The 24,620-nt window shown below is 40.3% G+C and overlaps 1 protein-coding gene across 9 annotated transcripts in view; it reads left to right on the plus strand.

Moving 5' to 3' along the window:
• The window catches only part of DYTN (dystrotelin), a 54,913-nt gene that overhangs the window by 1,867 nt on the left and 28,426 nt on the right, over positions 1 to 24,620 (plus strand). For 2 of the 9 annotated variants that reach the window (XM_086343814.1, XM_086343824.1), the window contains exons 1-4: positions 9,672 to 9,956; positions 16,407 to 16,518; positions 17,921 to 18,069; positions 24,351 to 24,501. In XM_086343814.1, coding sequence (XP_086199940.1) covers positions 9,754 to 9,956; positions 16,407 to 16,518; positions 17,921 to 18,069; positions 24,351 to 24,501 — 615 coding nt within the window. In that variant the 5' untranslated portion in view covers positions 9,672 to 9,753. The other 7 variants (XM_086343880.1, XM_086343830.1, XM_086343840.1 and 4 more) reach the window with 7 other exon arrangements.

The following is a 24,620-nucleotide window of genomic DNA, read 5'->3' on the forward strand; positions in this document are numbered from 1 at the left end:
GTATCAGAGAACAAATAAAAAATTTTATTATATTTGCTAGATTTCTCATCTGTGAGGTTGATTTACGAAGTAGACAGAAACACGGGGTTTATCACTGCACAAGCTGAAGCATTTTAAATGCCAGCAGCTCTTGGTGCCACTGACATCCCCATCTCTCAGATGGCACGAGTGGGTGTTTATTCATTTTGTCTGTCATTCTCCATCTGCAAGAAACCATAGGGTTGATTCTATTTCATTCTCCCTTATCTTCATTGCCTTGTAACATTTTTAGGAGAATGTGATAAAAAAGATATGTAAGAAATAAACCATTATTTTTTGTAAGCAACTTTGGTTTTATTAAGTGCCTTCCAGGATAGTAATACTGACAGGGCCAAGATCAAAAAAATAAATATTACTAAGGCAAGGGTGAGACCTAAAGAGTCTGATAATTCAGCAACTGTTCTCTTATAAAGATCACTGGGCTTTTAAAGTAACGCAATTGTGTTTTAACATACAATATTCCTTCTTGAGCTAGGCTATGCACTAGGAAAAAAAGTTATGTAAACATGCATGGTGAATTTGCTCAATCGACTTAATAAAGAGTATAAAAAATGTTTTCCCCAACTTTTCACCAGTATTCTAATTTCCTCAGAAAGCTGTTTTCAAGTTTTTCACTTCTTTACCTTTTAATTTCCTACTTTAAAGTCACGTCTTAGAGGTTATACTGGGAATAATGTTCTAACTTTCCTTCACTAACAAACGCACTTATCCAAAATCAAATCAACTGTCAGAATAGGAATGCCTGAATTATGTACAAGATGGTGGCTTAGATGGTGAAGAATCTGCCTGCAATGTAGGAAACCGAGGTTCAATCCCTGGGTCGAGACGATCTCCTGGAGAAGGAAATGCATTCCAGTATTCTTGCCTGGAGAAGCCCATGGAGGGAGGAGTGTGGCAGGCTTAGTCCACGGGGTCACAAAGAGTGGAACACAACTAAGCAACTAATACATTGTATCCAAATTGTGGTCATATGTAACTCCCTTAAAAAAGAGCTGCCATTAAAAAAATGTCTTATAGACTAGAGGATGTTTACTTTTTTGAAGCCTTTTGTTCCCATCACAGATGATGCAGTGTTTCCTTTGCTTCCTGCAGTGGACTTGATTGGCAGTTCTCTGATTCAGCATGTCCTACGACATCAGAGTCTCTGGGAGGCAGAAGAAAGCACCCTCTCCGTTCAGCAGCTTTTTCAGGCTCTGCAGGAGATGTTCCAGAAAGTCAGAGTGGAAAAACCAGGACAGATGCACCCCAGGGCTTCAGAACTCACTCTGAGCCTTCTCACTGCAATGTATGACAGGTGAGGATGAAGAGATCAAGCTGTGACCTAATAGGGGGTAGGCAGTTGCCTCTGGTCATTGACAAACTAAGGATGTCTAATATTTGCTCAGGGTTTGAGGTCTAAGAAAGCTTCTTTGTTTGTTTTCCTCAAATGTATTACTCATTCAGAAGGGGAACAAAGAAGTACGTGCTTATCAACCTCACTAACATAAATGATTCATGCAAAGCGATAAGGAAAATCCACATTTTCATACAAACTTCATTTCCACTCTAGAGAAGCATACACACCTTTTTCTAGGGCAATTATGCATCTATAGATACTGAAAATTACACTTTTTCTTGTTCAGTCTCTAAGTCATGTCCGATACTTTGCGACCCCATGGACTGCAGCATGCCAGGCTTCCCTGTCCTTCATTATCTCCTGGAACTTGCTTGAACTGATGTCCATTGAGTCAGTGATGCCATCCAACCATCTCATCCTCTTTCACTCCCTTCTCCTCTTGCCTTCAATCTTTCCCAACATGAGTCCCCCAGTAATTTATTTCTTTGTTTATTTCTTTATAACCATTCATCAGTTTCTGTTTGTGGGATAAGCTTGAATAACCTGTGCATATATGGCTGACTTCTTGTCTTAGTCTGTTTGGGTTGCTATACAAAAATACCATAGACCAGGTGACTTAACAGACATCTGTTTCTCACAGTTCTGGAGACTAGGAAGTCCAAGATCAAAGGCAGCTGCAGACACTTGGGTCTGGTGAGAAACCACTTCCAGGCACTCAGAGGTCCATCTTCTGGCTGTGTCTTCACATAGTGGAAGAGAGTGAAAGAGCTTTCTGGGGTCTTTTTTTTATAGTAACAGTAATCTAGTTCATGAGAGTTCCACCTTTGTGACCTAGTCATCTCCCCATATCCTACCTCTAAATAGTCTCTCACTGGGAGCTAGGATTTCAACATATGACATGGAAGGTACATAAACATTTCCACCTTATCAAAGGCTTGATTATGCATGCTCTGGAGTCAGTGGTGTTGTGTGTGTGTGTGTGTGTTTCACTGAACTCGAGTTTATCACTTTTTTTGCTCCACTTCAGCTGTGTTTATCTTATGTGGTCTTGACCCAGTTGGCTTCGTCTTGTAGAACGGACTTTTAAAAACTCGCAGTGAATATAAAACATCTGGAAAGTGCAGGAACGAGTAAGGAAGAAGCAATATCACCCCCAAAGCCTGCATCCTAGAGACAAGGACAGTTTAACCATTTGGCAAATTCCTTACTAGTTTATTGTTTATTTTTTGTCCTGCAAATAATATATAAATATGTTCTCAGGTGATTTTTTTTCTTGATTTCAGCCTCCTTAAGCATTAAGCTTTTGGCTGTCCTTTCTATATTCAATGCCTGCCTCTAACAACCCACTTGCCTTTGATACATTGTTCTGTAGCTTTCCTAACTGCATAGCTGGTGGGCACAGCGAGATGAGGCTCTAGGTAGTGACCTGAGAAGAAGCAGATTTTTTTAACATACAGATTTGCTCATTCTGCCTGCCCTTTGGTCCGTGTCTCTGTTGTTTGGTTTCTGGACCTGTGAACCCTAAAGACAATGAGACCACGTGGTCCAGGAAGAGAGGGCGCACCCCTGGGTCCCCAGTGCCTAGGGTAGTACTTTGTATCGAGAAAGCACCCAATAAATATTTGTTGAACACATGAATGAAGAAATCATGAAGGATGAAATATTTCTATTCAGTTATTTGTCCTGTCAAATTCTAGATATGGGAAAACAGACCATGAAGAGCGTGAACTTGTTACATGATGTCAGAAATGTTCATTCATAGTCATGGTTTTTATAAGAATAACCCTGCCTTTCCCATTCTTGCCTCTGTTGTTTTTTTTGTTGTTGCCGTGCAGCACAGGAACGGGTTTTATCAAGCTTGCACCTGCAGCAGCTGCTCTGATCACCCTCTCAGGGGACAGTCCTCTTACAAAATACAGAGGTAACGTAAGTAGGGGTTTAGAGTGTCTGAAGTGTGGTGACCACCAGACCTCTCCAACACGTGACCTTCTTCACTCACTCCTATATCCCCACTACCACACAGCTCTGGTTCAGCATGTACCCAGCAAAACTCAGAATTTTCCAAAATGTTGATCTGTGTGTTCTAACTATTCATAATTTGGTTATATTTATTTGTATAGAGATTATTCAGACACCAGTAGTTCTTATTCTCTTAAGGCAGTCCCTACTACCATCACCATTCACCAAACTCATGGTGTTTGTCATCAATGTGCTCAATTATCAAAAATTAGAAAAAAAAAATAGAAATGTGAGTGGCTCTTCACTACTTTTCAAGTTACTTAGTTTGGGAAGCTTTCAAAATAGCAAGCGGATAATCAAGAATTATAACTTTCTCCTCTTTCCCTCTTTAAAACCACAAATTAAGTGTTTAGGATTCAAAGCACATGCTCTTCAAAGATATATGCAAGTATTCAATTAAAGGTTTCTCTTCCCCCTTATATGTCTAGCTCTTTTTCAGCTCTATGCAGAAAATAACAGGGGAGGTCATGATTTGGGAGCACGCATGACTCGAAGGGTTTTGAGAAACCTACTAACAGATCTACAACAGGTAAACCTCTAATGCTCAAGAGTTCTAAATGTGTTCCAGTTATATTTGTCATATTAATTATTAAAGGGTCTTATTCTTTACAGTGTCGATTCTATCTTGATATAGTTCTCCAAGCAATCTTTCTCTTCTCTAGCCATTGGTAATATCTGAGTATAGTCTGACCTATTGCAATTATTTCCTAACTGGTTTGCCCAACTCAAGCCTCTCCTTTCTCCAATTCTTCCTCCACACAGCAGCCAATGACTCTTCCAAATGTCAATGTAAGTGTCTAAAATTCCTCATTGGCTATTTCTATCTATAGAATAAAACCTAAACTCCTTAGTATCACAAACAAAGCTTTCTCCAATCTTCTACTTTCAAAAAGAGGTAAAATCATGATACTTATACATATTTAAAATTAATGCAAACAAATAAATATTTGTAACTCAAAGTGAAGAAATATAAAAATTTATTCAGTTTTTTATTTATTAACTATAAGAGGGCTCCAGTAAGATGTCACAACAAGTTGAAAGAAATAACTAAAGAACAGACAAACTGATAGATTAAGAATGTTGTAATGAATTTGCAGGTGGACCCAAGAGTGGCTTGGGTAGGGGTGGGAGTTGTTGCTCAACCAGGAGAGAATTCATTTGCAAGTCCATAAATAGAAATTATTTGCATTGCGATCAGTTGTCAACAAATTGACATTAATCTCTATAAAATTATAAGGGAGTCTGGTCAAAGAGAGTGATGCACATGTCTATAGGTTCAGATAATCCCCAATGAAAAGCTATCCAGTGGTTTCCTTTGTGTATTCCACAGTGTTTTAATTTTTGCTTATACTCCTTCCAGCTTTGTCTCTCCTGCATATCAAAATCCTTGCTGTACCTGACATGGTCCACTCCTGGCTTGTACAGGTACATCTGTCCACAACACCACTGCCTCTCCTTTACTTGACAAATACTGTTTGTCTTTCAGGTTACTCAAAATATTAGTCACCTCATCCCTGAAAACTTCTTAAACTCCTTGTAAATAACTTTGTTATAGCACTTGTCAAATTTTATTGCAATCATGTCTTAGATATGTGATTTTCCCACTAGGCTGCTTCTCAAGGGCAACGATTATATCTCAGTGATCTTTATATCTCCAATAGCTTGAAAAGTGCTTGATACTGAAGTCTTCATGTGTGCATGCGTTATGTGCCAAGTCATGTCTGACTCTTTGCAATCCAGTGGACAGTAGCCCACCAGGCTCTTCTGTCCAAGGGATTTTCCAGATAAGATTATTGGAGTGGGTTGCCATGCCCTCATCCAGGGGATCTTCCTGACCCAGGGATAGAACCTGCATCTCCTGCAGCTTCTGCATTGCAGGCAGATTCTTTACCGATGAGCCACCAGGGAAGCCTACTAAGGCTTTAACAAGTGCTTAATGAACACATAGATGAAATGCAGCCCTGAATACTCAATAGTTGATTTCCATCATTTTCTATGCTTTAAGAATTAAAAAGAATATATTTGAATCAGTTCTAATGAGGTGGATGAAACTGGAACCTATTATACAGAGTGAAGTAAGCCAGAAAGAAAAACACCAATACAGTATACTAACGCATATATATGGAATTTAGAAAGATGGTAACAATAACCCTGTATGCAAGACAGCAAAAGAGACGCAGATGTATAGAACAGTCTTTTGGACTCTGTGGGAGAGGGAGAGGGTAGGATGATTTGGGAGAATGGCATCGAAACATATGTTTCAATGATATGTATAATATCATATAAGAAATGAATTGCCAGTCCAGGTTCAATGCAGGATACAGGATGCTTGGGGCTGGTGCACTGGGATGACCCAGAGGGATGGTACAGGGAGGGAGGTGGGAGGGGGGTTCAGGATGGGGAACATGTGTATACCCGTGGCAGATTTATGCTGATGTATGGCAAAACCAATACAATATTATAATTAGCCTCCAATTAAAATAAATAAAATTTAAATTAAAAAAAAGAATGTGCAAATATAACATTGTTTTCATCCAATTAGTAAGGAATCTAACCTCCTTAATGTAAATATGCTTCTTAATTGTAAAAAATGATGTAACCAAGCAAGATCTTCTGCAAATGAGTTATGTAGGCTCTGGATTATTTTGTGTACAAGTGATTACTGTCTCTGTATCTTTCACCCCTGCTTTAAGGATGCCTCTGTTATTCTTCAAGCCCTTGTAAAATCCTTGAACTAGGTTTTCTGCACTGTGAAACTATAGTAATTTTCTGTCATTTCCCCCCTGGTTCTGGACTGTAGGGAAGAAAAAAAATCTTTTTCCCTTACCCATCTTAAGTTCTGTGTCTTGGGTCCTGTAAATTAGACTTGTGAAAGAATTAACAAGAGAAAAACAAACCAAAGTTTATTCATGTGTATGGTGCATGGGAACACCCAGTGATGAGTAACTCAAAGAAGTAGATAAAACTCAGGCCTGTAAGCTATTTTACGGTAAACAAAGGAAAAGGGACTCTGGGCTTCTAGGTGGGGGAGGCAAGTTTATGAGAAGATGATCGGGAAATAGATCATCTATGGTGAACCAGGGTTGTTTAGTAGGGTTTGTTATGCACATTTAAGTCTGTGATTTCTCCACTAACAAGGGTTGTTAAGAGTCCTCTTCTTCCTGGTAGGTAGAGGGAGACACTATTGGTAAAAATAAATTTACTGTATAAATGTAAGTTACCTTTACAAAAGGAAAACCCGTGTCCTATTTTTAGTGCTTTTTCTGTCTCTATTGGCTCTCAATGACTTTTAGTTCAAAATAATACATATGCCAAGGAGCTATATTTGGGGGTGGCATATTCTGGTATCCTGGAGAACCAAGGATTCTGAACCGGGGATTATTACGGTAAGAGTGGGAGGTGGGTAAGGAGAAAGATTATCAGACAAGGAATATGATTTAGGAAAACCTACCCAAATTACCTTTGCAGGAATTTCCCTGGTGGTCCAGTGGTTAAGACTCTACACTTCCACTACAAGAGGGATGGGTTTGATCTCTGGTCGGGAATATCCTGCATGCCTGGCATGCACTGCAGGCCATGCAGTGCTGCCGAAAAATAAAATTAAATAAATAAAACATAATTACTTTTTCCAAAAAAAATAAAAATTAAAAAAGTTACCCTTGCTTTGATTTGGTCTTAATATTAAGAGTTTATGTTCATACTGATTGCAATAATTAGTATTTAATTTATTGTGTAAATGTTAAACAACGTTTAAGATACTCATTTTTCTTAAGTGGAGCAATGATCTTTTTTTCATTTCTAAGGTTCAAATCTCAGATGTAGTTTTCAAAGAGCTCTTCTGGTGGTTGCCCCAGCACATGGATCCTGTCACCAGTTTTCTGCTGACTCTCAGGCATGTCTTAAGAAGCTACTGCCTCAACAATCCCCGCATTCTGGGGGGAGACTGGGAAAATCTGCCCATCCATTTATGCAATCAGTCTAGTTAGACTGAAGTGGTGAAGTGGATGTGATGAAAGAAGATGGACGGAAGGGCATCTTCCTTCTGAAATCCTATGCCGCTTCCTCACTAGTACAGCTGGCCCCAGGCTGGCTCCCCACCCAAGAGGCCCTAAAAATCTGCCCTTGTTTCAGGCTCAACCAAGGTCAACGAGCTGCTGAAATGGCAGCTCCTGCAGGGCTGTCTCCCCCTCATGCATCAGTAGGCTCCTGAGAAAGCTGTTAGGAAGGTGGAGATTTGCATAGCAAATTATCATCCCATTGACTTCCATTAAGAACACCGAGATGGGTTCCCATAGAGAATTCCAGGCCCCTCTGTGTGATCCCACCCCCTCCCCCCTGAGAACCCTAATTATCATTTCAAGTGGTGTTCTGCCTATACTGCAGGCCCTCTAGCCAGATTTAATTCTTCCTTAGATTATCTGCAAGAAATTAGTCAAATGGGCACAAAATCTTTGTGCACACACTTAAGAGCCAAAAATGTAGGTTAAAACCCACAACAGAAGTGAATTTTCTTTTGACTCATATCAGAATCCCAGAACTGGCTAGTGAATCCTATCTGATTCAATTTCCTTACCATACAAATGAGGCTAAAGCCCTTTCCCAGGGCTCAAGATATCATCCAAATAAGTGGTTCAGTTAGTTCATCAGCATTCACAGGCCAAAGTAGGGGTAATGAGTTATTTTTTCAGATAAAAGCCAAATAACACATCATGTTTAGTTCAGCTGGTGATGGGGTTATTATTAATTTAAAGTACAAGCCATCTTGTCACAATTACACAAATGTTTGTTGACTTCTGCCTGGCTAATTGTCAGCAAAGTGGTTCTAAGTGCCACTTTCCTGATTAGAAGAATGTTTATTCGAGTTGATGGACTCAGCAGGGGGGTCTTTGAAATTACTCCTGAGCTTGGGAGCAATGCCTGCTGACAATCTGTGCTGTAGAAGGCATCAGACATGAAATTAGGACACGTGACCAAATGGGCATAAATGGAGGTGACAGGTACATGTATCTGTGCATATAGTTAATGTCAGGGCCGAGTCCCTGGCCATCTCAGCAGTCACAGGGGGTTCTCAGTCCCTTAGTTAAACTCCTTAATGTGACTGAGTGAAAGATAGAAACCACTGAGTGAGGTAGTGTTAAATCAAGCCATTGGAATACAAATCAGGTCCAGGTGTGACAAAGCTTTGGGAGAACCCCTTAACAGAGTAAAGAGTCTTGGAGGGAGATCTCATGTGTATAGTAATTCTCATCTATTTTGTTTGTTTTACCTTGAGCAAAATATCAGATCTCAATTATTTCTTGTTGTAAACAAGGATAATAACTGCCCTGCCTCGAAAATTGGCATTTATTAAAATAAGATGATGTGTGTTTGAAAAGGTTTTTCTTAAAACTGCCCTGAACTTTAAATGATATCATTGTTATATGTAATTCGTAGGTGAACAAAGGCAAGTTCAGTTCTGTCACTCAGTCGTGTCCGATTCTTTGAGGCCCCATGGATTACAGCACGCCAGGCCTCCCTGGCCATCACCAACTTCCAGAGTTTACTCAAACTCATGTCCATTAAGTCGGTGATGCCATCCAACCATCTCATCCTCTGTCGTCCCCTTCTCCCGCCTTCAATCTTTCCCAGCATCAGGGTCTTTTCCAATGAATCAGTCCTTCGCATCAGGTAGCCAAAGGATTGGAGTTTCAGCTTCAGCATCAGTCCTTCCAATTAATATTCAGGATTGATTTCCTTTAGGATGGACTGGTTGGATCTCTTTGCAGTCCAAGGGCAAAGAAAGGTTAAATAATTTAACTGGGGTCACAAGAGAAACACGGAAGCCCTCCCTGTATTGCCCTCATTGCCAGAACTTCTTACTCTTCTCGTCCCAGCCCCACTTCTCCCCACTTGTTCACTCTTTGTCTCTATTCATATACTGCACAAAATCCACACATGTCTTATTTGCCTAATTGAAACAGCTCATCCAGCCTCATACACCAGTTAGGTGTGACTCTTTGGTCAGAAGTGCCACTGCTCGGGTGTGGCCACCATTTCTTAATCACTGACACAGGGTTTCTTGCCTCTTGTAGATTCCAACTGTTGTTGGGGAAAGTCGTGCTCTGTGCTCTGTGGAGAGTGCTACACGCAGCTGTTTCCAAGGGGTGAGTGCCACGCACATGTCCTTGGGAACTGGGGGCAGACAGAGCTGCTGACCCATTTCAATCACAGACCTACTACTCCACAGGCATCCCAGACAGCCTAATTCAGGAGGTAGACTTGCCCCACCTTTGCATGAGATAAGCTTCAGCAGAGTCAACAGAAACAGAGCCAGAAGAGAAGATGAAAATACATTTTCATCTCTACAAGAGATTGCAGTCATGCTTGGAAACATATTTGACTGTGCCACTGTTTTTCAGGTGTTGAGCCCAGTAATCAAAGAAGAGAAATTCCTGTCTTGGTTGCAGTCTGAGCCTCCCATCCTCTTATGGATCCCAACCTGCTATCGACTGTCAGCCACTGAAATGGCCACTCACCCTGTTCGGTGTAGAATCTGCAGGAACTTTCCCATCACAGGACTGAGGTACAGTCACTCATCACTGTTACACAGACCATCACTCTCCAAATGGATCTAGAGTTGGAGCTTCTTCTCCCCAGATTCTTTTGGTTGTACTATTCACACTTTCAGAACTCAGCTGATTTGGCGGGGGGTGGGGGGGGTGGGGAATAATAATTTCCTGTATGAGTGATCCTGCTTATATTTTATTTTACCTTCTATAATTAATGGAATATTAAGTTCTAGTAACACATACTCAGACCGGTAGATATTTTTATTCCTTAAGGGGAAATTTCTTTGTCTTTTGTTACCAAAACTCTTTTAAATATTTTGTAGTTAACCATAACAATAACAACAGTTTACATTTTTTGTTCTTTAAAAATATTTTTGAAGTATAATTGATTTACAGTGTTGTGTTAATTTCTGCTGTACAGCAAAGTGATTCAGTTATACATACAAGCATTCTTTTCCATTATGGATTATAGTATATTGACTATGATTCCCTGTACGATAGGACCTTGTTAACATTTGTTAAATGCTGAACAAATATTAGGTTGTGTGGTTCACATGGATCATTTGTGTAAAGCATTATAACTCCATATACAAAATGGTGTTATCATGCCTAATGGTGGTATTATTATTATTTAGCAGAGATGCTAAATAACCTGAGCTTAAGCTCACGTGGTTAGCAAGTGGCTGAGGCTGTGGACTGAATGCAGAGCCCCTGCTCTGCAGCCGTGATGCTCTGCTGCCTCCTCGTGGAGGCGACTGAGAACATGCCTTGAAACCAAAACAAATGATGAGGCTTTATAGGAGCTGCTCATGCCAGAGCTTCTCTTTTCCTGGAGGAAAAGGCAGATTTGAAAGCTAGGTTTGGACACAGGAAATTCAGATCTTTCCATGGCTTTTAGATGACACTCAAAATCCCATCTTAGGAAAAGGGTGTTGTAGGTTTCCTCTAAATAAAACAATAAAGAAGTAAAATTTGTGTTATTATTAAAGATGGGGAGGAGAGAAGGAAGCCAGCAAGTGGGGGCCAGGCAAGTGGGTGACCATCACCATGGTGGGTGAACCCAGGTGTACAGGGGCTAGTGATGTGGTGAAACTGACGAGCTAGGACAACCTGGGAACTCAAAACTGGTTAAAAAAGGGGGTATGCGCAGAAGGGGCAGGAGAAGTGACATAAAATAGGTCTGATATAAAATAAGTCTGTTGAGCTCACTAAGAACTGGAAATCAGGTTTTCATTTTGCTGAGAAAGTGAATTGATTTTGCAGAGAATTCTGAGGACACAATGAAATTTCATTCACAGAAACTTCACAAATAACACAAGTTGAAACAATAAAACATACCAATGGCCCCAGCTGTTGGTAACCAGGCAAGCTACACCAAAGAAATATCCACACTACAATGAAAAGTAAACTCTCTTTTTAATTGGGCAGTGGGAAAACATTAATATGATTTTCTATATTACAAGTATATCATAATCATTTACTCAATAAACAAGTATTACATAGCAGTTACACTGTATCCTGTACTGGGCCAGACACAGAATTCGTTTTTGCAGTTACATAAAATACAAATTTAACATTGATGTATTTTTTTCAAAATCATTATGTATAACATAAAGCAGGTATTATTATTTTTATTTTATCAAGGACTCTTAGTTTGTGAATGACTTGCTCAGGTCACTCAAAAAAAAAAAAAAAAAAAAGATAGCAAAAGCATAGGGCCAAATATGCCATATTGTAAGTTTTAGGTTGTGTCCCTACCTGCTAATAGTAAGATTAAATTTCTTCTTAGAAACACCTCTGTGTGGCCCATCTTTTGTCCTAGAAATCTAAGGCAATGTATAGTTCTCATACATGCAGACAGCTGAGTCATCTGGGCATGACCATGAGCTTCTCCAGACCACAGTTTCTTTGTAAGCAAGAGAAGGTTGGGTGAATCAAAGTACGACTTAGGCTTCTCTTAGCTGTAACCATCTGAGCTTATTAGAAAGTGCTTGAATACATTATAGGTCTGACCTTAAACCTGTGCTTTTGGCTCTCAGAAAACCACAGCTATAGCATCAAGGCTTTTACTTTGAGTGAGTGTCATAAAGTCATCTTAGAGCAGAAGTGTTCATAGATCTGGAGGTAGCAAGAAGAGGGCAAGACTTGGCCTCCTAAAGTCAGAGAGAAAGACCAGAGATTGTTCCTAAGCTGAGGGTCCAAGTTTAGCAGGATGTGTCACACTTAGACTCCTGAAGAGCATGTAATTTTGAAATGAGATTAGGGGGAAATAACGGGGTTCTTTGTGAGTAAAAGCATCAACAACAGACCAGCTTGTTATCCACACTGCACCCGCTCTCATGCCTCTGTCGGTAGTTTCAGAGCATGGAGGAGCGAAGCCAAGGTTAGGGTCACCATATTGTCCTAAGGAACTAACTGCAACCATGCCGTAAAGCCAAATAAAGCAGCCAGTAAAGATGGCTCATCACATCATCTTATTAAAAAATACTTCATGTTATACACTTCACGTCTCCCTGAGTATGCATGTTGAATAATTTTCAAAGTTGTGTAAAACTTTACAAAGGCCTTGGCTTCCCTGGTGGCTCAGATGGTAAAGCGTCTGCCTGCAATGCGGGAGACCCGGGTTCAATTCCTGGGTCGGGAAGATCCCCTGAAGAAGGAAATAGCAACCCATTCCGGTACTCTAGCCTGGAAAATTCCATGGACTGAGGAGCCCGGCAGGCTACAGTCCATGGGGTTGCAAAGAGTTGGACATGACTGAGTGACTTCACACTCTTACAAGGCCTAGTGGTCAGGATTTACTAGCCCCATTTTCCTCCTTGAAGAAACAAAGGCATTCATTTAACTCAATCAATAAATGTTCATTGAAAACCTACCATGTACCAGGTATCTTCAAAACCATGAACTTAAGTTTCTGTTTCAAGGTCCTCTAGTAATGGTGGCATGTGACTCTAAGTCAGGTTTCCTGCCTTTGTATTCTATTTTATATATACATTTGGCGGGGTTTGGTGATTTAGTTGCTAAGTTGTATCTGACTCTGTGTGACCCCATGGACTGTAGCCCACCAGGCTCCTCTGTCCATGGGGTTCTCCAGGCAAGAATACTGGAGTGGGTTGCCATTTCCTTATTCAGGGGATCTTCCCAACCCAGAAATCGAACCCGGGTATCCTTCACCTGCAGGCAGATTCTGTACCAACTGAGCTATAAGGGAAACCCTTATATATACGTGTATTTATTTATTGTTTACTTACTTGATTTAACCAGGTCTTAGTTTCAGCACGCAGGATCTTTTAGTTGCAGCATGTGATCTCATAATTGTGGCACTTGGGATCTAGTTCCCTGACCAGGGATCAAACCCAGGCCTCCTCCATTGGGGGTGTGGGGTCTTAACCACAGGACCACCAGGGAAGTCTCCTCTGGGTGGTCTGTTACATAAGTTAAAATAGCTGGCTCTCCATTCGGATGGTATCCCTGGCCTCAAAACCCAATTAAACCATTACCAAGTCATCGTGTAAATTTGTGCTTTTGCTTAAGATCTCTTTGAGTTTTAAGAATTGATTTAAAGAAATCGGTTTCTTCAAATGAGGGTAACAATAAGAATGCCTTCCCTTAAAGAACTTTCATGGGGATTAACTATGTCAATGCATGTCCCCTGCCTGCTGCATAGTGAGGGCTCAAAAATGTTTTCTATGCTACTATGATAGCCCTTCAACACTCTATTAATACCCCACTGTGAGTCTAGGTGTCAGGGACAGCAGTGAACAAGGGCCGTGAGAGTTGGTCTCATGGCACTTGAATTCTCCTGCTTTGCCTTCCAATGACTTTGGTCAAAAACCCTTCTGCCATCTGGCCTCAGGAACATTCCAACCTTTTATTCCTCTGTTCTTCAGAGTTATCTGTAGGTCTGATAGATGTGACAAGCTCTAAACCCTTCTTCACCCCAGTCTGCATTACCTATACCTCCTCTTCTTTCTACCTGGGATTTCCTTCACCTTAATCTCCCACCCAGCATTCTACACCCAGCATGAGCCTCACTTCTTCCATAAAAACTAATCAGATCATCCCACCCCCAGGTGTCTTCGCCTCTCTCTCCTACTGCATTTATTTTCCATGCCTCTCACTCTGCACTTCATCACACAGTACTTAATCTTGCTAGTTAGTGTACCTCAAGTTTCCCTATCATGTCTTTGCAGCAAGATACAAAACTTGAAGAGTATAGGAATCTTGTCATAGTTTTACTTTTGTAAATTTGGAAACGGGAATTGAAAACTTAAATGCTTTCTGGGGCGAGACAAGTATATAAATGAGGGGAAGAGGCTAGGGAGGAACTGTCCTAAAGGAATAGCTCCCACCTTGCCCTCGCTCATTGTTGCCACTGATGGGGAAGACCCGACTTTATGTCACAGAAACTGTAGTTGAATATCAGTTAAAATATCAGGGGAAAAGGTATAGATAAAGAAGGGAACCCTCCTATACTGTAGGTGGGAATGTAAATTGATATAACCATCATAGAGAACAGTATGGAGGTTTTGTAAAAAAACAAAAATAGAGCTACCATATGACCCTGCAATCCCAGTCCTGAGGACATATCTGGAGAAAAACAAGTTCCAAAAGAATACACGCACCCCAGTGTTCTTTGCAACACTGTTTACAATAGCCAAGACATGGAAGCAACCTAAACATCCATTCACAGAGGAATGGATAGAGATGTTTTGTGTGCATATATATATAATGGAATATTGTTTATATAATGGAATATTATATATATAATGGAATATTGAATATATATTCCATATATAATGGAATATTACTCAGCCATTAAAAAGAATGAAATTATGCCATTTGCAACAACATGGATGTACCTAGAGATTGTCATACTGAGTGAAGTAAGTCAGATAGAGGAGAAATATTGTATGACATCCCTTACATGCAGAATCTAAAAAGAAATGATACAAATGAGAATCCCATGGACAGAGGAGCCTGGCAGGCTACAGTCCATGGGGTCACAAAGAGTTGGACACAACTGAGCAACTTTCACTTTTGGGAGATACATGTACACACTACTATATATAAAATGGATAACCAACAAGGGCCTACTATATAGCACAGGGAACTCTGCCCAATGTTATGTGGCAGCCTGGATGGGAGGGGAGTTTGGGAGAGAATGGATACATGTATGTGTATTTCTGACTCCTTATGCTGTCCACCTGAAACAATCACAACATTGTTAATTATCTATCAGTTCAGTTCAGTTCAATTCAGTCGCTCAGTTGTGTCCGACTCTTTGTGACCCCATGAATTGCAGCACGCCAGGCCTCCCTGTCCATCACCAACTCCTAGAGTTCACCCAAACTCACATGCTTCGAGTTGGTGATGCCATCCAGCCATCTCATCCTCTGTTGTCCCCTTTCTCTCCTGCCCGCAATCCCTCCCAGCATCAGAGTCTTTTCCGATGAGTCAACTCTTCGCATGAGGTGGCCAAAGTACTGGAGTTTGGGAAAAAGTATAGATCCCTGATATTTTACAAACGGTATGATCCTATTCATCCTTGAAAGTTACTAATTCTTGACTGTGTGGTCTCACCAGCAAAGCCCCCAAAAAGCACACCATTTTCCCTGAGTGCCTAGAGACGCCCTTCCTTAGCAGAATGTCTCAGTGTCTCCTCTCCTCTGACAGGCGATTTAAGTAACTGTTCGTAATAGAGTCTGCAGTGCTGATGTGTTAACAAACTTGGCTGTGTTTGTCACTCAATCTTGGCTGTTAGAGAAGGAAATGGCAACCCACTCCAGCACCCTTGCCTGGAAATCCCATGGACGGAGGAGCCTGGTAGGCTACAGTCCCTGGGGTCGCAAAGAGTTGGACACGACTGAGCGTCTTCCCTTGGACTTGGACCTTGGCTGATGAGGAACTCCCGCTCTTCACTGTATTCCTTCCTATGTACAAATTCCTAAAAAATGACACATTTATTTTAGACTCTTTTATCTATGATTTTATTTTTCCCAATACTACATAGGAACGCAGGTCCAATATCATCACATCTCACAAATTCTCAAGAGAATTTAGAATTCTAACTTTTTGGAAATCTTCCAGGTTTCTTTATGTTGGCAATTGCATTGAAATTACTCAAACACTTTGTGCAGCTACCCAAAATGTGGCCGCAAACTTCATAGTGTATCCTAAGGGTTGTTGCACACAGTCCCATGCATATAAAAGACACTTGGTATTTTTTGGTGGGAGAGAGGATAAATCAGGCCTCTTTACTATAGTTCGTTGACAAAATTATATTTATTTAATGTCATATTATAAAAATGACAAAATAAATGATAAAAAGAAGATCTAGCTGTATACTCACTCAATAGCTCAGATACCTCTTATTTATCTTAGGCTGCTCCTTCTTCTGAATAATATTTTCTTTGCTCACCTATTAATAGTGATGTAAGTCACACTTCCACTTTAATTGACAGATACCGCTGTCTGAAGTGTCTCAACTTTGACATCTGCCAAGCGTGTTTCTTATCTAGTTTTCAGGGCAAGTCCCACCAGAAGTCTCATCCCGTGGTTGAGAACTGCATCCAGGTAACATCTAACGCAATGTACCAAACTATTCATAAGTCTTATCTGTGAGAGCTAAAGCAATGAAAAAAACGTTCCCATCAGGAAGACCACAGATTCTACTCCTTTCATACATTACAATATTTAAGATTAAAGAAGTGGCAAGCTCAACCTTATATATCTCTCAATATACATATACTTTACACTGTAGATTTTAATAAAACGTTTTGGAGACAATAGACCAGAGTCTAATCTGAAGCCACTGACTGGGTACTATGTGCAAGAAAATATCTGAGGAGTAAGAGGGGAGAGGCATTGGAAATGGATACTGATTAAAAATTTTAAAACTCTGGTTTGGTTAAAAAAAAAAAATGATGCAACGAGGCCTCTAGCTGCTATTGCATTTCAGGAAAAGTTTTCTTTTTTAACATGTCTTTTCCTCAGCACTAAAATTCAAGTATATTTCCCTTAGTAAAAATAAAAGAGAAAGATTACTATCTCAGTTTTGACTGGAGCCAGTATAAAACTAGATTTTATAGCTGACTTTCAAAAAAATTTTAAAGACAACTATAAATATGCAGGAAGAGAATTCAGCTCATGATAATAACAAAGAGAAATGGGATACTTTTAAGGCAGAGAGCATTTAAGATTTTCCGGAAATCGCTTAGTAGAAATCAGTTTCTCCATGCGGTTGGCCTTGCTCTCAAATTCCAAATAGTAAAAGGTGTTGACTAATTACCTTTACTGTGGACAATTTTCCCTCATGATCTCTTTACCATGAATGGCCCACAAAAGTCAAGTGCCTCAATCTTGCCAAATAATTTTCAGAGGATATTGCTTTACTAAACTTCATTAACTCGGATTCTCAGGTTTATTAGTGTATGATCCTCCCGCCTGGGGAAAAATAGGTCTTATCGATGTTAGACTGACACCATGTGGTCATTTTGTTATTACACTTTAGATTTTAAGAGTTGAACATTTTAAAACTTCTCATTGTTTCCTTTTGGCTTACACGTGGGGTCCATGGATGGACTTCAGGTGGCCTGTGAATCCACTGAACTTTTATGGAAAATTAAATTTATGGACATTTTTCTGGAAATAAATTTCCAAAGAAACCCTCCAATTAGCATCCATAGACTTAGTTCTCTTTCACATCCTCTTTTAGTTTTAGAATTCCACATTCCAGAAGAGAAGTTATTGTGGAAGTTAGCGGGTATTTAATTTAGAAATGGATAGTGTATGTATGTGAATAGAGAGAGAACGTGAAGAAGTTCAGATAGGATGGAAGTAAGATGATTTTTCTGTGGACATAAAAGTTAGTGAAATAATTTCAGACACTTTTATGGCAGCCAGTCCACTCAAGTAAGGAAAGAAGACCACGTTAAGGCTGATCTGATGCCCTTTGTGCTGTTGGCCATTCCAGCAGATGTCAGCAAAGGATGATACAAGACTCATCCTCAGGACCCCCAGAAACAATCTGCTCCAAGGGCGCTGTAGGAGGAAAGAAGCTTCGAGAAGGCAATGGCTCCTGGACAAGGTGAATCCAAAGGATATGGCTAACCATGCACAGGCCAGGTGAGTGGATTCCTGCAGGGTGGCAACCCGAAGCCTGGTACTGGGGTTATGCAGCCAGCCCAGGGAATCTGCAGCAGGAGAAGGGGTAAGATGCTGTTCCCCTCTAGAAACAACCTTTAATTTAAGTAGAACAAGAGACAACACTACCTTTAAGTGGCCCATCCCATCATTTAGTTATCCCAACTAAAGACCCCAGACAGACACAGATTTTTTTTTTAACCTTATAATTTTATTTTATTTTTTTTAATTTAAATTTATTTATTTTAATTGGAGGCTAATTACTTTACAATATTGTATTGGTTCTGCCACACATCAGCAGGAGACTTTTAATATTAGAGGATTTGAATAACTTTCTCCAACATCTTTCTTTTTCATTGGTTTACTTTGGAAAGCCTAATTCAGAATTAATATTTTATTTTAAAAAAGGAAAAGAAAGACACATTCCATCACTCACAACCATATGCTGTTCACATTTCAGTATTACTAAGTCAGGAATTATGCTGTGGATACAGATTTTCATTCTTTTTTCCGTTTACATTAAATGGAGAGCATTTGTCCTGTCATTGGTGCTAGTGGTAAAGAACCTGCCGGCCAATGCAGGAGACGAAAGAGAGGTAGGTTCAATCTCTGGGTCAGGAAGATCCCCAGAAGTAGGAAATGACAACCCACTCCAGTATTCTTGCCTTGAGAACCCCATGGACAGAGGAGCCTGGTGGGCTATAGTCTATGGGGTCACAGAGTCATACAAAACTGAAGCAACTTAGCATGTAGCTTCCAAAATATCATTTCAATGACCTCACTCACATCCTTATAAAGAAGTGCCATAATTTAGAAGTAATCCCTTAACATTTTGATTCTTTTCAAATTTTGCCCCTCACTAAAATTCTGTAGTCAACATCCCTCTACGTGCATTTTCCTATATGTTTAATATTTCATTAAGTGAAATAATTGCATTAAAAGTTGTGAATTTTGTTAATCCTCAAAATTCAGAATGCCAATCTGTGTTCCAAAGGGTTACTCAAAGGACACCCATCACCCTGGTAACTGAGATCGTCCATCACACACCTGAGTACCAGCCTAAAGACAACCTTTTAAAAATCATCATGACCTTAAAGTTTGAAGTCACTATTTCTTTATAATTTAAAACTCCAAAAGACCAAGAAAAAGGCACTGTTTCCATGGGCTTATGATCATCAAACTTTTGGGAGGAAAACAGCCAGGATAATCCATGCACTCTTATTTTATCTATCAGAAGTGTAAAAATAGATCACTTTAATCAAATTGATATTCAATTGTTAATTTCTTCTGTAATTCTCTAAACTTTTCTCAGACATCTATCAGCATATTTCCATCTCAATCCTAGACCCTATTTCTGTGGTCATTTTGTTACTTTATATTTTGGTGTAATTTAATATATTTTTATAGCTCTTTGAAAGGAAAAATACATATTGACTTAGAAATTAGATCCCATGCCTATACCTGTACCACATTTACCTAGCAGGTGGTTATCACTGGATCCATAAAGTCAGAGAATTTGGCTAGCTCTAATTCATCTCTTTTTTTGGCTGCACTTGGTCTTCGTTGCTTTTGTGCGGGCTTTGTCTAGTTGCGGTGAGTGGGGGGCTACTCTTTGTTGTGGTGTGAGGGGTTCTCACTGTGGTGGCTTCTCTTACTGTGGAGCACAGGCTCTGGAGCTCTGGCTTAGTAGCTGTGGCACAGGGATTTAGCTGCTCAGTAGCATGTGGAATCTTCCTGGACAAGGGATCAAACCCATGTCCCCTGCATTGGCAGGCAGATTCTTATCCACCGCGCCATCAGGGAAGTCCTGGATATCATCTTGAGGTATATCTTTAATATAGCACAAATAATTTAAATTTAAAAATAAAAGCAAAGATATCAGGTACCAATTCGTCTGCCTTCTTCAAGCCATGTATTTCACTTTTCCCTGGTAGAGTAACACTAAACTCTGACGATTAGTCAGCTGGATTTATTGCATATTTGAAATCTTCTCCAAATCCCTCCATTCTCATAGTTAGAACACCAAGATCTATGCTCTCATTTGCATTTCTTTTGGCCACAGAAGCCTGGCTGATCTTTTACGCACTTATTTCCCCCAAACTTAGTGTAGGCCTTAAGCCCATCCATTAGCTTCCCATTGTTCTTAAGCTAAAGACTGAACATTTTAAGATGACTTAGAAAATTCCTGCATATTTGAGCCACCCTGGGGACCTCTTCAGTGCCATTCTCCCCTCCACACCTCTGTTCTCCAGTTCTGTCCCTCCCTCCTCACCACAGGACTAAGCTGTATCCCCCAATCTCAATACTTAAAACCTTTACTTTAAAGAATTGGTATCTTTAGACCACCTCTCTGTACGGCTGGACTCCTTAGCTCTTAAATACTAGCAAAAGGTCTATTCAGATGTCATCACATCCTTAAGGCCCTGCCTGACTACCTATTTATCATTTTAGCCCCTGTTCCCACTCTGGCATTCCCAAACCTCCTCCCTTGTTTTATTTCTCTTCAAAAGTATTTTATCAGCATCTGACATTCTATGTATTTCACTTTTTTCTTTTTTTGCTTTAATGGAAACTCCATCGGGGAAGGGAATTTTTATTGTTCCCAGTTGTATTTCCAGAATTTACAACAGCATCTCAATATGATAAATGCTCAATAAATGTTTGCTGAATAACTGATGGACTGAATAATAAAATGGGTGGATGCATGATAGAGGAACTGATGGATGGTTAGATTGATAACATGGGTGATGCCGGGAGCCGGCATATTGCGTATTGAGTGCATATTGCATATTGCATATTGAGTGCAGCACTTTCCACAGCATCATCTTTCAGGATCTGGAATAGCTCAACTGGAATTCTATCACTGCCTGGAGCCAGCGTGAGGAACTCCGCCCATGACAAAGGTCATGAGGAAGGAGGCTCGGCATACACAAAGGCGGGATCAACCCTCAGGAGTCCCCCTGGAAATTCTCGAGCATCTACCCCCAAACCAGAGTCTGCCTACTTTCTGCTTTGTGCTCTCACCTACACCTCTGACTTTATGGGGGGCTGTCCCCCACTACCTCTCTCTGAAAAAAGAGTTAGCTTACAGCTCCAGTTAATAATTCCCAGGTGTGACAGTGTTTCAACCTACAAACTCCTTTGGAAATCCTCTAGCCTGCCTGAATAGGTTTTTCCGGCCACATGTGATTGCTCAGAGCCTCCCAACTGTGAGAGGCAGGAGATGTTCTAAACTGTCTAAACACAGATTCCTTTGAGTAGTTAAAAGACTGATTAGAAATTGTATTGGTGAAGGGTTTTTCACTTATTGGGCCAATGTTTGCTGCTAAGTCTCCATACTCCTTACCTACTGTGTCGTTGGCAGTGTATTGATTGATATAATGGGTGTATAGAAATGTAAGTAGTAGCCTCAATGTTTGTAACCTTGGACCCTTGAGTTAATTCTTTTCTTGATTGAGCCCACCACACCTTTGCCCTATAGGAATGCAACTTTATCTAATGCTTTTGGAGGGTGGCTCCTGACTTTAGAATAATCACCTTTAGAGAAAAATAAGTTTCTTAAAATGTTAACAGGCCTCCGGGCCAGAAGATGATGTAAATCACCTGAACTTTTGCATATGATAAGTTTGAAAGCCTGGCTTCGATTAGAACCAGGAACTGCTGTCCTTGCATGACTCCACCCCTTCCCCCATTATTCTCTATGCACAACTTAAGGTATAAAAACTACTTTGGAAAATAAAGTGCGGGCCTTGTTCACCGAAACTTGGTCTCCCCATGTTGTGCTCTCTCTCACTCTGGCTGAGTCTCCATCTGGAGCGCGGAACCCACCATGCTTACTAATTATGCCTGGGCTTCTAAGATCCGACCGGGGAGGCCTCAGTGTCTCCTCCGGGAGAACAGAAGGACGCCTGCGGCCTACGTAAGTGGTGCAAACTTCTTGTCTTGAAGTTTTATTGGTCCCCCGCGTAAACCAAGCTACTCAGCCTCTTTTCTCCACTGAATTTCCTCACTGAGCTATCCTCATTCTATTACTCTTTATATCTTAATTAACGTTTAATTACGCAGTTGTTTCCTGATCCTCGCCTACGCCGTCTCTCCTTCATCTCTCCCTGGATCAGCCGGGGCTGGACCCCGGCAATGGGTCTCTTAGAATGGAGTATGAAGTGTCACGAGGAGTAATTAATTATCCAGTGTTGGAAGACATTAGTGACGTTTAAACCCAGGACAGAAAGACAAAGAAATCTTGTTCTTAGCCAGCTCCGTGAGTGGCCTTGGGGACTTTGTTTTTTTCACCTGATGATAGAGATAACTTGTTCTTCCTTCTCCCAGAGTCGTGTTTGTGGAAATAAGATGAAGAAAGGGAATTGCAAGCCCTATGCCAAGCTAGGACTTGCCAACATCCATTGGATCATAGAAAAAGGAAGAGAATTCCAGAAAAACATCTACTTCTGCTTCATTGACTACGCTAAAGACTTTGACTGTCTGGATCACAACAAACTGTGGAAAATTCTTAAAGAGATAGGGATACCAGACCACCTTACCTGCCTTCTGAGAAACCTGTATGCAGATCAAGAAGCCAACAGTTAGGACCAGACTTGGAACAGCAGACTGGTTCAAAATTGGAAAAGGGCTGTATACATCTGTATACAACTGTATACATCAAGGCTGTACATTGTCACCCTGCTTATTGAGCTTATATGCAGAGTACATCATGAGAAATGCCAGACTGATGAAGTGCAAGCTAAGATTGCCCAAAGAAATATCAATAACCTCAGATACGCAGATGAAACCATCCTTATGGCAGAAAGTGAAGAGGAACTGAAGACCCTCTTGATAAACATGAAAAAGCAGAGTGAAAAAGCTGGCTTAAAACTCAGCATTCAAAAAATGAAGATTATAGCATCCAATCCCATCACTTCATGGCAAATAGATGGGGCAACAATGGAATCAGTGACAGATTTTATTTTCTTGGGCTCCAAAATCATTGCAGATGGTGACTGCAGCTATGAAGTTGAAAGACACTTGCTTCTTGGGAAAAAAAAAAAACTATGACAAACCTAGACAGAATATTAAAAGCAGAGACATTACTTTGCTGAAAAAGGTCCATCTAGTCAAAGCTATGGTTTTTCCAGTAGTCATGTATGGATGTGAGAGTTGGACCATGAATAAAGTTGAATGCCGAGGAATTGATGCTTTCAAGCTGTGGTGTTGGAGAAGACTCTTGAGGGTCCCTTGGACTTCAAGGAGATCCAACCAGTCCATCCTAAAGGAAATCAGTCCTGAATATTCATTGGAAGGATTGAAGCTGAAGCTGAAGTTGCAATACTTTGACCACCTTATGCGAAGAGCTGGTTCATTAGAAAAAACTCTGATGCTGGAAAAGATTGAAGGAAGGAGGAGAAGGGGATGATAGAGGACAAGATGGTTGGATGGCATCAGTGACTCAATGGACATGAGTTTGAGCCAGCTCTGGGAGTTGGTAAAGGACAGGGAAGCCTGGCGTGTTGCAGTCCATGGGGTTTCAGAGTCAGACATGATGAAGCAACTGAACAGCAATATGCAGAGCTAAAGGTTCTTAAAATGTCAATGTGTTATCTGTTCACCAGAAAGTACCAGCCTCTTAAACACATAAGTGAAGTGTACCACAGAGTAATCACTTATTTTCTTATACTCTTATTGGATTCTGTAAAAATAAGTACACTATGTCATAAATGATTGTATTTGTCTGTTCATTAGATGTAAATTCTCTGTGAGCAGGGAGTTCTCTGTTTTGTTTTTTTTTTTTTAAGTCTTTTTTGTCTGCAATAACTCAAGATGGTAAGATGCTTTAAATAGTTTTTGAATAAGGGAAAGAAATTAAATGCAGTTGTATAAAATGAAATATGCCTGACCTTAAACTAGTCTACGCTATGCTCTTTTAGCTATGTTGGTAATAAACACACATCTGCACTTACCCTTAGTATCTGACCTGGACAGGATGACCTGGGAGATTTTCTGTAGTCATTCCTGAACTTCTTTACATTCTCATTTCTAGATTATCAGGAGGGATAGGAATGGACGTTTTGTTCCTCTTGTTGGTTAATTAGCTCTATATCAACTAAGCAGTTGAAAGAGAGAGGGCACAGAGAAAAAGCTGAACTACTTTGTTCTTATTTTTTTTAATTAGATTGAATAACTGACAACATTTTCTAACAAGATTCTCCTCAATGTCACACCTGATCGTTAAAAATTATTAAACCTCTCATAAAATTCTACTTTTATAGCAGGCTCTCCATTCAGTGTAGTAGATCTGAAGTACCAATGTATGAGCATACAACTGAACCGGTAGAAACACCAGCCACAGAGACCTTCAAACAAATGCCTCAAAGACTATCTCGGGCTCAGCAAACTAATGGCAGCAACCCACATCACCAGGTGAGACCAAAGAGGAAAAGAACAACCAAAGCACAATTAATCTGGACTGGCATTGGTGTGGTGAACTGCCATGGGCCATTCCTTAATTTGGGGAATACTTTCAAGGTGCTAATATGATC

Source organism: Bos grunniens, chromosome 2 (genome assembly GCF_055505025.1).
Source record: "Bos grunniens cultivar Pamir isolate PY7600 chromosome 2, Bosgru_T2T1.0, whole genome shotgun sequence".
NCBI classification, from domain to species: Eukaryota; Metazoa; Chordata; class Mammalia; order Artiodactyla; family Bovidae; genus Bos; species Bos grunniens.